The following is a 14,380-nucleotide window of genomic DNA, read 5'->3' as shown; positions in this document are numbered from 1 at the left end:
AGTGACCGTTTTTATAGTGCAACATCAACATTTTTTCTTCCTATTTATAGTGCAAATGTAGAACGCTATCGCTATCTCAGACGGCTTCTGCAAGCTCTGGAGTGTGTGTACTAGTACTACACACGTACGTACAGAGCGCGCGAGGCTGAACATTTTGGCCAGTCCTAACATCGTCTCACATACTGGAAGACAAGAAAAAAAGTGTTCTTTGGTTGGTAGAGTGCGCGTGCACTTCAGGCAATGAATTTAAGTTGGTGCGTTCAGCCGCAAGAAATTCAAGAAATGGGTGATAAGGAAGAAGTCACTGCGAAATAGGTGTTCATCTCAAAATGTTTTGCCCAGGGCAAGTGGTATCTCTGAACGAACTGTTAATAGACGATGATGTCTCAAATATGGTATCAAACGCCTTTGAGGTCAAGATTTTGATCGGGTTGGAATAGGTGCAATTTATAAAGTGAGCTGGCATACGGATTAAAACTATGATTGGTTACTTAGATCATTATGAGGAGAACATCATTGCGTACAAAGATTGACAGCTGAATAAATTGATCAGATAAAATTAAATGTGGATGCCGCGCTCTGATTGGGCTGATGACTGTCACAATGTTCCAGTTTGCGACGTTGACGGGAAGCGCGAAAAACTTCAGCAGGTCAGGTCAAACTGATTATATCGGACTTTCCTTTCCGGCGGCCGCAACACTATTGTTCTTTGTATGCTCGTTACTCGATCCATTGAACGACTTGCCCGCGCAAACAACTGTCACAATTTGATGCATTTTTAGGCAAAAGATGGATACTATCAGCTGCCACGCCCCAAATGAAATGGGAAAATCGGATATTTGGTATATTGGAAATTGAAAAAACGGAAATACGAATTGTGGGAAATAGAGTTTGTCAGAGGGAAATTTGAATGGCCGTAAAGTGCCATCCTCACAGCAGTATACACCTGTTTCCTATATTTCAATCTCAGCCCAAAGATTTTAAATTTAGAAATAGGCATAAAAATTAATAATCAAGATGATAAAACCATTTGAAAATTAAAAATTAGCTCCATTTCAATTTTCTTATTTGAAAATGCAAATTGGTTTATTGGTTGGCCGAATTGCGCCACGGATTAAGTACTCATAAAGTAAGACTTTTTAGCTCTGGTAATGAGACGTACTACTGTGTTTCTATTATGCCTGTATTAATTCCAACTACTTACGGAAGACTCTTGTCTAGCACGCTTTAGTGAAACATCACGCTAATGGCGTCTAAAATATCAACAGAAAACCACTTAGGTTGCCTAAAACGCTTTACCCGTCGTTCAATGACAGGACAGTGTAAATCACAAACACGGTTAAAAATAGAAATCCAAACTTCAAATGCGACATTAACATCCTTGATATCATTCAGCAAGTGCCATGGAGCAATTCTCAAATCATACAAAAAGTCTTCTTCAACAAAATTCTTGAAAGATCTATACTTGATACAAATGCGAGAACCTGACTTTGTACTAAAAGCGCCATTCAGTTTACGGTTTGTGAGAACAGGAAAATGATCTGATAAACCTACAACACTGATACAAGAATTGAAAAAGTTTTCTTCATTTGTAACATAAATGTGATCGAGATATGAATTCGAAGCAGGGCGGGTAATTCCATTAATTAATTGAGTCATGTTCAACATAACAAGAGACTGATAAAAGAAATGCTTTTGACCATTGGTAGATGAAGTATCAATATTTACATCACCACAAACAATTACTTCTTTACCTTCAAGAAAGGCATTTTCTAAATTATTTACAATTGCAATATCTGACTCATGGGATGTGTTTGGTGGACGGTATATAGAGGAAACTAAAAAACTTCTGCTATGAGGCGGTTTGATTTCCAGCCACAAAATTTCGATGTCAATTTGTTCAAGATCACTCCTCCTGACATATGGTAAATTAGACCTGATATAAGAAAGAAGGCCCCCACCTGATCGGTTTGATCTATCCTTACGTTCTAAAAGGTAATTTTCAATTGAAAATTCGGAGCTAAGATTACTATCCTTCAAGAAAGTTTCAATTAGACACAGAATATCAATTGAGGGAAAAAAGGAATCATTGTCGAAAAATAATGAATACCTGAGTTGCTCAATTTTGTTTGAGATGTGCTGAATATTCCATGAACAAACAGTCAGAGCATTTTTTCTTCTTCCTATTTAAGGAAAGTAAGTTATTTCCGTTCACATGAGTTGACCCATCACCAGCATCATCTTCTTTGCCGAGGTATTAATTGATTCGCATATTACACGAGTTTTGTTTATGGCCAAGTTGACCACAACTCCAACATTTTACCGCGACTACATGCCTGCATACTCGTTTAACGTGACCTTCTTCACCGCAAAGGTAACACCTTATTCTGTGAGAGTATCTGGAAGTGTTAGACGAACGTTGTCGATCTCTATAGTTGCCATTTTCAAAACTCTGTTTACCGTAATACGGTGGACAAATACCGATGTCATTCTTCCTCACATCTGTTTGTGAACTAGAAGATGTCGTATTTTTGTCACTTTTTGATCGCAGTCTGTCTTGAAGAAATTTGCATTCAGTCTGCAATTGATCACATTTTTTCTGCAAGGATTCATTTTCGTTGGTTTTGTCCGACAGCTGAGCGAAGAGATTTGTGTTTGTAGTTTGCAAAACTCGAAGTTCTTGTTTTACCGCCTCAAGACTAGATATGATTTTACCATATTCAGATCGTAGATCGGTGAAGTCATGATACAAGTCATTAACAAGTGGGGACTGTGTCATCAACAATGACTTGACACTAGAGATATCCCTACAGAGTTGACATGATGTGGTGTCATGTCTGCTTATATGTACAGTAGTTTAACACTGTCATCCTGTGTTACAACTAATCTGTATGGATTGTCCTTACACAGTGCAATGTAACGGGGATACTCTAACTGATATTGACCTTTATAGCTAAGAAATTCACCATCACAATTGAAGTGAACCACTTCATTCCTACTCCGATCACAAACATATATGCCATCTTGTTGTTGATCAAAACACAAACCATAAGGCCACTCAAAGTGTCCCTTGCCAATGTCTCTTATACTTTGCATCTGGTGATTCAAAACATGAACACATTTCCTGCCAGAATCTGATACAAAAATACATTTCTTGTTCACAATCAGATCATAGGGTTCACTGACTTGTCCTTTTTTAGTTCTTGCAATGTGTTCACCAGATTTATTATATTTTCTCACATATCCTTCGTTGTCACCAATGAATATAAAACCATCAGGACTCAAGCAGATACTGGTTGGTGAAATTCCTTCTTTGCGTCCAAAACAGTTTAAAATCTTGCTTTGTCCAGAACTCACCACAACTTGACCATTCCCTGGGTCACTCATAAAGTATTGGTCATTGTCTTCATCCACTGTGATATTCCACGGATTAAATGACTCTGGGAATGCATGGAATTGTAAGATGAGATCACAGCAGAGTTTGATTGGATCAATAACCTGAACTCTACGATTCCTCCAATCACATATAACCCATTGACCGTTCTTCTTGATGTATATTCCTCTGGCCACATCAAATTGTCTTGGCATTGATCCAGACCCAAACACTTCAAGGACACTCCCCTTGACCGGATGTCCTGGGGAAAACAAAAACATAAACAAAGGTCAAATCTCAAAATGCAAACTGCAATGACATCAAACTACTATGACATCAAACATTTTCTGATTTCACAAATTTTGACTGAATTCAAACTTCCTTTGTTTACACAAACACATGGAACATTTAAAGGAACAACTGCCTTACATGTGTATGTAACACTCATGTTTCCATGGCAACATATTTGTATTTTAATGATGGAAATGTGATTTTCAGTCCAATAAGGTAAGTCATTGTGTTGCTGATTAGCTCATGTTTAACAGAGAGTTGCCAGGTTGTAATTTATTTGGTTGTGTTTTGATGTCGATCAAAGGTACATGTTGATGTAACTCGCATGTTTCCATGGCAACCTATTTACTTTTTATCAGTGGAAATATGATTTTCAGTTCATAATGTAGGATATTGTATTTCTGATTAATTAGCCAATGTTTTACAGAGAGTTGCCAGGTTGTAAATTGTTTTGTTGTGTTTTGAAGTCAATCAGAGATACATGTTAATGTTATTAACACATTTCCATGGCAACATATTCACATATTATCAGTGGAAATGTGATTTTCAGTCCATAATATGACAGAACCCCATGAGCTCGCACAGCATTTTGAGGGATACTGAAGTTATTTTAACGAGTGATGCGGCATATCCTGCGGCAGTACTTTTCACGAGCGAAGCGAGTGAAAAGTACAGCAGGATATGCCGCATCACGAGTTAAAATAACTTCAGTATCCCTCAAAATGCTGTGCGAGCTCATGGGGTTCTGTTATTATTACATATGTTCCTCTTATTTAGCAAAATGCATCGCGAAGTGCACTAATATTACATAAGAAAATCCCAGTGATTCGCCGCCATTACATTTCTGTATGAGGTCTCTGATTGGTTTGGCTAACACACGTCTATTCATATGTAAATTTGTGAGGTCATCATCTTCGCTCGAGCTCATTCACTCGCCCACTGAAAACAAAACGCTGAAGCAGTACACGTAGATCACAAATCCTAACTTTTATTTCACAATAAAACGGAGAAAACTTGTCATTATATTACCTTTGTTAAAGTTAAACAAACAGAGAACACAACATATCATACTTTGCTTTCAATAGAAGTGGCAAAATTTTGAAATTCGGGGATCGTTTCAGTCCGAATCGTCAGAATAAATCACACACGGTCTACGGCGTTTACTTGTATTACTCGGAGAGATACAGGAGCCGGTCGACTTGGGACTTCCATCCATCCCAGCAACGTTAAAGTGGAAATTGAAAGTTCCCCCATATATCTGGGTATTGGCAAACATACCATGCAGTTGAGGAACGTGATTCAGCGTATTCAGGTTGTTGCTTGTCATTACGGAAGGGGTTGACTGCTCTGGAACGACGGCGGTTGTTGACGGTAACATCGCAGGAGTATGACTATGAGAATTGCGATCGACGGCTGCAGTACTGCTGCTACTCGGTCGCGGGTCGTAGCTTTCCTGCACACCGGTTAGAATATTGCTCATCTGATGTTGTTGGCATTGGTTAGGTACAGCATACCTATTGAGACTTGACACGTTTTTATGTCCGCTAAGTTGTGCCGCGGTGTTTGGAGGAACGCCGGCATCGAGGAGTCGCTGAACACAAGCTTTCCGAGCGCTGTGATTACTGAGCTTACCGGTGAGTCCGGCCGCTTTCGACATCGTCTTCATGAGCGTGTTTAGCTTGTTGATTCCCATACGCTGGTTACGGAACCATATACCTTTGTTGATGGTACATGGAACGTACTCAATGCCTAGATAGAATGGCGAAGTGGCAGATTTCATTTTTTCGGGTCTTCGCGAAGCGTAGGTCTTGTACGCGATAACGGGACATGTATCTGGAGAAGCCGGGGTAGCGTACGCTTTTGGGGCAAAACTTCGCGTATTGCCTGGTTCCCCTCGGCGAGTCTTGGTGAGCCTTTCGTTGTAGATGATATATTCCCCGTTTTCATCATGCCCGAGGGAAACGTCACCCCATTCCATCTGATGGTGTTCATTACTGGCGCGAAGACCGAATAGTTTTGTGTTATTCAGCCAGAGGGTGTTAAGTAACGACGATGCGGAGTGGACTCCGAGCTGACCGGCTTTCAGCAAAGTGTTCTCGTGTTCAGATGTTATCGCCTCGGACTTGTTTGGCAAGTTCCCCTTTCCTGCTGCCTTGAGCTGTTTGCGTTTCGCTGCCAAAGCACGACGACTTGATGCGAACGCTTCGTCACGGATAATGCTAGCACCGTAGTCACTATCACGCAAGCACCTTTCGATTGATTTTTGGTAGCTGGATATAGAGTCTGGCTCGTAGTCGTCGCCGTTCTTCTTCCTGATGCCGAGAAAAAATTTCGCGAGGAGGGGATCAAGATCGGACGGTGGTATTTCCGTTAACGTACGTCTCTCTGTCGTCATTGCTGTTTTCCATTCTTCAAACACGGCGACCTCTCGCTTCGTTTTCAAAACGGTATTCTTGTTTTTGTGGTCGCCCACAAAAGCAGCTACTTCGTCCGCGGAGAAACTTACGAACCTCGGTTTCTCGCTAGCCGAAGTTGAAGTTGAAGGGCGTTCGACTTCTGGCTCCGTCGCTGAGTTGCTGTTTTCGACTTCGAAGGCCTGCATTGTCGTTTTGTTCACATTTTCCTCATCGTCTGGGTAATAAAATTCACTTTCTAAGTGTTCTACGTACATACAATTCACCCAGTCGTAATATTTATCCTCTAGATGTTCCATGAAGGACAAAGTTTGCAGACGACAATATTTACAAATAGAAAGTAGTTCCCCAAAGATGTTGTTTATTAAATTTGCATATCGATGATATCATTTGCATATCGCCTTATGAAAAATACCAGTTTGTCACGCGCGGTATTAACTTGGCAAATTATGATTTTGTTCACTTTGTAACCAAATATTGCAATGAATTTGGTGTCAGACGTATCCCTTTTCCGTAATATATGTACAGTGTGGGAATAAAATGTTAGAAATTACGTTTTTCCAAAGAAAGACACAGGGATTACTTTAATTTTTGCTAATTTGCATATCAGCTTGTAAAAATACAGGTTTTATTTTTTCACGTGCAACATGGAATACGGCAATACATATGTAATAAGGTAAGTCATTGTATAGCTGATGAGCTCGTGTTTTACTGACAAGTTGCCAGGTTGTTAATTGTTTTGTGCTTTTACCTCGATGACAGTTATATACATGTTGATGTAACTTGCTTGTTTCCATGGCAACGTATTTGCAGTTTATCCGTGGAAATGTGACTTTCAGTCCACAATGCAAGTAATTCTTATTATGTTGCTGATCTAAGCTCATGTTTTACAGATAGAGTTGTCAGGTTGTCAATAGTTTTGTTGTGTTTTAACCTAAATCACAGATACATGCTAAAATAACTCGCACATTTCCATGGCAACATATTCACATTTTACCAGTGGATATGTGATTTTCAGTCCAAATGTAATTCATTGTATTACAGTGATTAGCTCATTTCCATGGTAACATACATGCATTTTATTGACGGGAATGTGATGTTCAGTTCATAAGTAATTTTATTACTTATTAGCTCATGTTTTATAGACATAATTGCCAAGTTGCAAATTGTTTTGTTGTGTTTTGACCTCAATCACAGATATGTAGTGTCCTTCTGTATCATTTTTCTCAGTCCATGTTTTGGGTTTTTTCCAAACTGGCTTTAATATCCCTAATTTTTGTAATTATTTGGCCATCTCTGGTATAATAGTGGGTATACCACATGAACATGCTACGGCTTCTTGAAAACGCTCAGTGTGTAAGCATGTGGGAATTTTCGAAGCATTTTTTGTCGTTTAATTTGGCAAATTATGAGCAAATACCTCAATACTTCAAATTAACCCTTTCTTCTCAATCGTTTCCTGGTGTTTCAAAGTCATACCAACGAAAATGAGTGAAAAATTTCAATACAAAGATCGTGCATCGGCGAGAGTGGCTGCCATGTTTTCATCTCGCTATTTTTAGACTACTGAGCCTGTGTATACACAGCGTGCTATCGGGCACAAAACCACTAATTCACTTCCCATAGGCCACCACAGTAGCGTTGAGCTCGATTTTCCTATTTTAAAACATTCAGCAGCACGAATCCTCTTAACAGGTGTTAGGTCAATGTCAGCTTGACTACTGATTAATTTTTCGTGTGGGCAAGTCCATGGAAATTTTGAGATAGCGATGAAAATAGCGCCCTCAGTGGTGTCTTTGACAAATTTCAAGCTTATTGTTATGATTCTATTAGCCCTAGAACTCCTCATATTACCACCAAATGCTTCAACCATTATTCAAAACAGTCTGCATTTTGATTCAGGCAGAAAAATATCTTCACAAAAATTCTTGACATTGAAGTTCAAACTAAACAAGCATCCATGCAGATATTAAAACTTCAAGGTCTCCACTATTTTTCTTCCAAACTATATTCGTGGGTAACGAACCAGGAAGTGAATTTGTGATCTTGTGCCAATATATAAGTACTTTGGGCTGACCTGAAATGATTGTGCATATCTTGGGTCAGTATCTTGGACTTGTTATTTTTTATGATTTTTTTGTAATTTTCTCCCATTTTTGGTCAAAAAATCTTCTTCTCTGAAACCACAAGTCAGATTGATTTGAAACTTTGTATGGAAGTGCATAGGAGTGACCTTTCCCAAATTTGGGCAAATCATGGTTAAATTTGCATATTTTTAGTTTACACGTCCATAGACTCCCATGTATAAGGCAGATGTCCATAGACTCTAATGTATAAGGCCACGAAAAATAAAAATTTAGATTCTCATCGTATTCATATTGCAAAAAGGATGCAGTAACACAATTTTTAGTCCCCACGGATGAAGTCCAGTGGGCTTATAGATTGGGTCATGTCCGTCTGTTCGTCCATCCGTAAGTCCATCCGTTCAAGCAGATATCTCGGACATTTTGACAAAATGACATGTGACCTCAATGACCTTTGACCTCAAATATACATATTTGTCCATAACTCAGTAACCACAAGTGCTACCACCCTTCATATATGGTATGATGGGACACCTTATGACGCCACATATTGTACCTCATTAATTATGTACATATCTAATTTTGAGCGAGCAAATAGAGCTAGAGGTCTGATTTTTGGTATATAGGAATAACTTAGCAATACAATTTCTTTTGACAAAATGTCACGTGACCTCAGTGACCTTTGACCTCAAATATACATATTTGTCTATAACGCAGTAACCACAAGTGCTACACCCTTCATATTTGGTATGATTGGACACCTTATGACACCACATACTGTACCTCATTAATTATGCACATATCTCATTCTGAGCAAGCCAATAGAGCTGGATGTCTGATTTTTGGTATATAATGATAACTATAGGAAAGAAATTTTTTGACCAAATGTCATGTGACCTCGATGACCTTTTACCTAAAATATATGTTTATTTCAATAAATAAGTAACCATAAGTGCTATGTCCTTTGTATTTAGTAGGATGGGAGACCTTATGACAACACACGCTTTACCTCATTAACAAGTCATCGTTGATGACACAGTCCCCACTTGTTAATGGGTACTTTGATTACATGTCCTCAGAGAGGATAGAGTCCTCTTCATTAATTAGGTCTGTGATAAAAATACTTTGATACAGATAGCGCTCAATGGCCAAGAATGACCTACATACAAAAAAGACCTACATAGTATGACATAGGTTAATGTCCTTGTACCAACTTTGAATAAAATCGTTTGAGATATGCCTGAGTATTATGGCTCTGTACATGAAAAAATCGTAACAAAATGGCCGCACGGCAGCCATATTGGATCGTATCACATAACAAATTGACATGCATATGTATGACAGTAGTCAATCTCCTTGTACCAACTTTGAATAAATTCGCTTGATACATGTCTGAGTATTACGGCTCTGTACATGAAAACATCGTAATAAAATGGCTGCCTAGTGGCCATATTGGATCGTATCACAAACCAAATAGACGTACATATGTATGACATAGGTCAATGTCCTTGTACCAACTTGGAATAAAATCGGTTGAGATATGCCTGAGTTTTGGCTCTATACATGAAAAAATTGTAATAAAATGGCCGCCAGGCGGCCATATTGGATCGTATCACAAAACAAATCGACATGCATATCTATGACATTGGTCAATGTCCTTGTACCAACTTTGAATAAAATTGGTTGAAACATGTCTGAGTTATGGCTCTGTACATGAAAAAATTGTAATAAAATGGCCGCCTGGCGGCCATATTGGATCGTATCACAAAACAAATTGACATGCATATCTATGACATTGGTCAATGTCCTTGTACCAACTTTGAATAAAATCGGTTGAAACATGTCAGAGGTATGGCTCTGTACATGAAAAAATCGTAATAAAATGGCCGCCAGGCGGCCATATTGGATCGTATCACAAAACAAATAGACTTGCATATCTATGACATTGGTCAATGTCCTTGTACCAACTTTGAATAAAATCGGTTGAAACATGTCAGAGTTATGGCTCTGTACATGAAAAAAATCATAATAAAATGGCCGCCAGGCGGCCATATTGGATCGTATCACAAAACAAATAGACTTGCATATCTATGACATTGGTCAATGTCCTTGTACCAACTTTGAATAAAATTGGTTGAAACATGTCTGAGTTATGGCTCTGTACATGAAAAAATTGTAATAAAATGGCCGCCTGGCGGCCATATTGGATCGTATCACAAAACAAATAGACTTGCATATCTATGACATTGGTCAATGTCCTTGTACCAACTTTGAATAAAATTGGTTGAAACATGTCAGAGTTATGGCTCTGTACATGAAAAAATTGTAATAAAATGGCCGCCTGGCGGCCATATTGGATCGTATCACAAAACAAATCAACATGCATATCTATGACACTGGTCAATGTCCTTGTACCAACTTTGAATAAAATCGGTTGAAACATGTCTGAGTTATGGCTCTGTACATGAAAATATCGTAATAAAATGGCCGCCTGGCGGCCATATTGGATCGTATCACAAAACAAATCGACGTGCATCTGTATGACATATGAAGTAATCCTTGTACCAAGTTTGAATGAAATCGCTCCTTGCATCTCTGAGATATCTGCGTGAACGGACGGACGCACGCACGGACGCACGCACGGACATGACCAAACCTATAAGTCCCCCCGGACGGTGTCCGTGGGGACTAATTATGCACACATCTTAAACTGGGCAAGCGAATAGAGCTAGAGGTCTGATTTTTTTGGCATATAGGGATTAATGAGCAATACAATTTTTTTTTCCAAAATGTCACGTGACCTCAATGATCTTTGACCTTGGTTATGCATATATATGCATATCTCAGTAACCACAAGTTCTATATCTTCCAATTTTGATAGGATATTAGACCTTAAGATGTCACACCTTGTACCTCATGTATTATGCGCATATGTATTTCTTGGCTGGCCAATACTGTTAGAGGCCTGATCTTTTTTCCCGATTTAGAACCATAACTTAGACATGCCTCATGTGTTTCAAATTGGGAACAACAACATAGACCCATGTGCCCCTAGATCTCAACATATACACTCCGGTGATACTTCTTAATGACAACATTTCCCTGCCCCATCAAGACTAATACTCCTATTACAAGTGGGGACTATGTCATTGTCAATGACTTGTTGACTTAATGGTTGTATCCCAGTATTCAATGTTTCTAATTCTGTATTTTTTCCATTTTATATTCTGAATAAATACGTTAAATATATTTCACTGTCTCCAGTACATTACATTTAAGTATCTTCACTTTATGCACTTTATCCCTTTCACACATGTTCAAATATCTGACCACAGAACAAACACTCAATAGTCCAGGATGGGAGCTACAGTGTCATTAACGCTATTTTTAAAATAAAAATTTTTACTGAATGTCAGTGGTCTGTAATGTTATTTCAAGGCTTGAACACCCCCTGAACGCCCAAAATTTAAGGTGTTCAACAAGCAAGCATCATGCGTTCTAGCCTTTAACACACTTATCGTTGAACGGCGTCCATGCGTTCAAAAAGTGTTACAGCCCTTTGAACGCGTAAATGCGTTCAATTTTTTGAACATATTTCATGTGCAACGAGTGTTAAGATATGGGAACGTGGTGTTCAATATAAAGTCACATAAACACATAGTGTTCAAAATCTGCACACGTGTGTTCAAAAATTGAACGTTGGTTGAACACGTAGTGTTAAATTTCTGAACGTCTAGACGCGTTCAAAAAGTGTTATAAAAAGACGTTTAATTGGTGTTCTAACCTTGAACACTTAACTTTACAGTGCAGATGGTCAGACTCAGATTTCTACAATTCATTTCTGATTTACCACTTTTTGGGGCTCATTTTAAAGCTTTTGAAGAAAGTAAAACATGATGGGTTTGGCCGGCACAAATCATGTAGGTAGACTAATCCCCTGAGAGCGGAAAAATTCCGCATTACCGAATTAACAGCTTATGACTCCACAGAGAGTACATAAACTACCGATCAAGTAGAACAAAAGATCACAATGTTTATGAATATGACATCACCCGTGATATTTGTAGAGAAATCACCGATTGACATTCAGTTCACACCTCAAGTAAGGTATCTTTTCATATGGAAATGATTTTGAACCTACAGCGTTTGTGCCGGGGAGTCTTGGCATGAAACTTTCACCGTCTTAGTATTTTTGCAAATTCAATATTTAATTTTTCCGCATAGAGTTAACACAGGAAGGGTGGCCATTTTGAATTTGAAATATCGTGAAATGTTGGGTGATGTGCTTCACTAGTTCCAAACTTTGCACGGTGACCCCGATTTTTATTGTTGATTTGGTAACAGAATGGTTGAAAGTTTCATGGAGGAAAGTTTGAGCAAATGTTTAAGTCTTGCACTTTCGAGGCGCGTACTACCTTAACGTAACACTCAACCTGCAAAACGGAACATTTTAACCTTACAGCAAAGCAAACACCAGCTGTCTGATCTACATAGATAAAAGATCCAACCATCCACCACCCATCTTGAAACAAATAGCAATCTCAGTCAACAAAAGGATATCCAGCATCTCGGACTGCAAAGGCCAACATTGTAAAAGGCCTTCCTTGAATACGAAACAGCACTCAGGACGAGCGGACACCATTATAGCAACACCTTCAAAAGATCACAAGGCTGGCAGATAATTGGTGTAACCCATTAGTCCAGTCAATCTGCGAGATTTTGTCATAATTACACAGCTGATCCATGCGTTACAAGTGCCTTGTAACGTCAACTACCTTTAGGAAGCACAGGCGCACGACGTCTTTTAAAATCACTTGTCTGTAATTTTTATGTTGAAACATGCATTTTATTAAAATCTGTGCAAACGGAAATCGTGCGGGCAGCTTTTGAGGCATACAGTGAACAGTGCCCCGTGCACGGCTGTGGCCGCTTAGCTCAACTGTTAACGTTACTAATTTTATACAAATGGCGAATTTTAAAATCACTTGTCTACAATTTTATTGTTGAAACATGCATTTTATTGATAACTGTGCGAACGGAAATCATGCGGACAGCTTTTGAGACATACAGTGAGCAGCGCCCAGAACACGGCTGTGGCCGCTCGGCTGTCTTGTACACATTACTCTAAAGGTACGAAAGTATTTGGAAAATAATTTTTAAATTAGACAAAATTAACGGTTATTGGCCATCCTCGAGATTCAAACTTCAACATAATCAAGGGGATACTTACAAAAATCGATCGATCGGCTTCCTAACTTGTAAAGTTAACATCGGCCCTAACTACGGCTGATAATTAGCGCAATGTATTTTTACAGACAAGTCCCCTGCCAGCGCCATTTTCAAAGTGTGCAGCTTGAAGTTGACGCATGCGCATACTTTCCTTTTAAACCAATACGTCATTGTTATTCGTACTGAGGAATAGCCTTCAAAATGGCGGTGTCACGGGAGTTGTCCGCAGGTGAAATTTAGCGACTTACCAGCAATTACATGGCCCGGTGCAGTTTTTGTGTTTCAAGAACCCAGTCGATCGATTTGTACCACGCATGCGACAACACAGAGAAGTTTAAATCCCCAGGGTTGCCAACAACGTTTTATTTTACGGATTTTCTTTAAATTATTTTCCAAATAGTTTCGTACCTTTAGAGTAATGTGTACAAGATAGCCGAGCGGCCACAGCCGTGTTCTGGGCGCTGCTCACAGTATGTCTCAAAAGCTGTCCGCATGATTTCTGTTTGCACAGTTATTGATAAAATGCATGTTTCACCATTCAATTACAGACAAGTGGTTTTAAAATTGGCCGAGTGTATACTATAAGTAACAGCAGAGCTAAAGGACCACAGCCGTGCACTGCACTGTAGCGTAGTGATGGGCACTGTGCACTGTATGCCTCAAAATCTGGCCGCACGATTTCCGTCTGCACATTTGTTAATAAAATGCATGTTTCAACATTAAAATTTCAGATAATTGATTTTAAAATTCGTCGTGCGCCTATGTTAGGAAGCTCCATAATCACCAAAGATGCCACAATTGAATAAAGCAGTAAAAAAACATTGGCAGAAGACTCCTGAACCTCATTAAATTCAACTTCCCCAAAGGACATCCATTACACAACATCTTCAATAAAAACAACGTGAAATTTAGCTACAGCTGTACAAGAAATATGGACAGCATCATCAGAGCCCATAACAACCATCCCCTACATAACGAGAACAACAAGC

General features: G+C 39.0%; 1 protein-coding gene across 1 annotated transcript in view; it reads right to left on the bottom strand.

Annotated features, from left to right (window-relative positions):
• Positions 1-2,756: 2,756 nt before the first annotated feature.
• The window catches only part of LOC139129417 (uncharacterized), a 41,308-nt gene continuing 29,684 nt past the window's right edge, over positions 2,757-14,380 (bottom strand). The window contains exon 7 of the mRNA XM_070695051.1: positions 2,757-3,635. Coding sequence (XP_070551152.1) covers positions 2,842-3,635 — 794 coding nt within the window. The 3' untranslated portion in view covers positions 2,757-2,841. The remainder of the gene's footprint in view (positions 3,636-14,380) is intronic.

Source organism: Ptychodera flava, chromosome 3 (genome assembly GCF_041260155.1).
Source record: "Ptychodera flava strain L36383 chromosome 3, AS_Pfla_20210202, whole genome shotgun sequence".
NCBI classification, from domain to species: Eukaryota; Metazoa; Hemichordata; class Enteropneusta; family Ptychoderidae; genus Ptychodera; species Ptychodera flava.
Note: the sequence above shows the minus strand (reverse complement) of the source record. Positions and strands in the feature narration are given on the sequence as shown.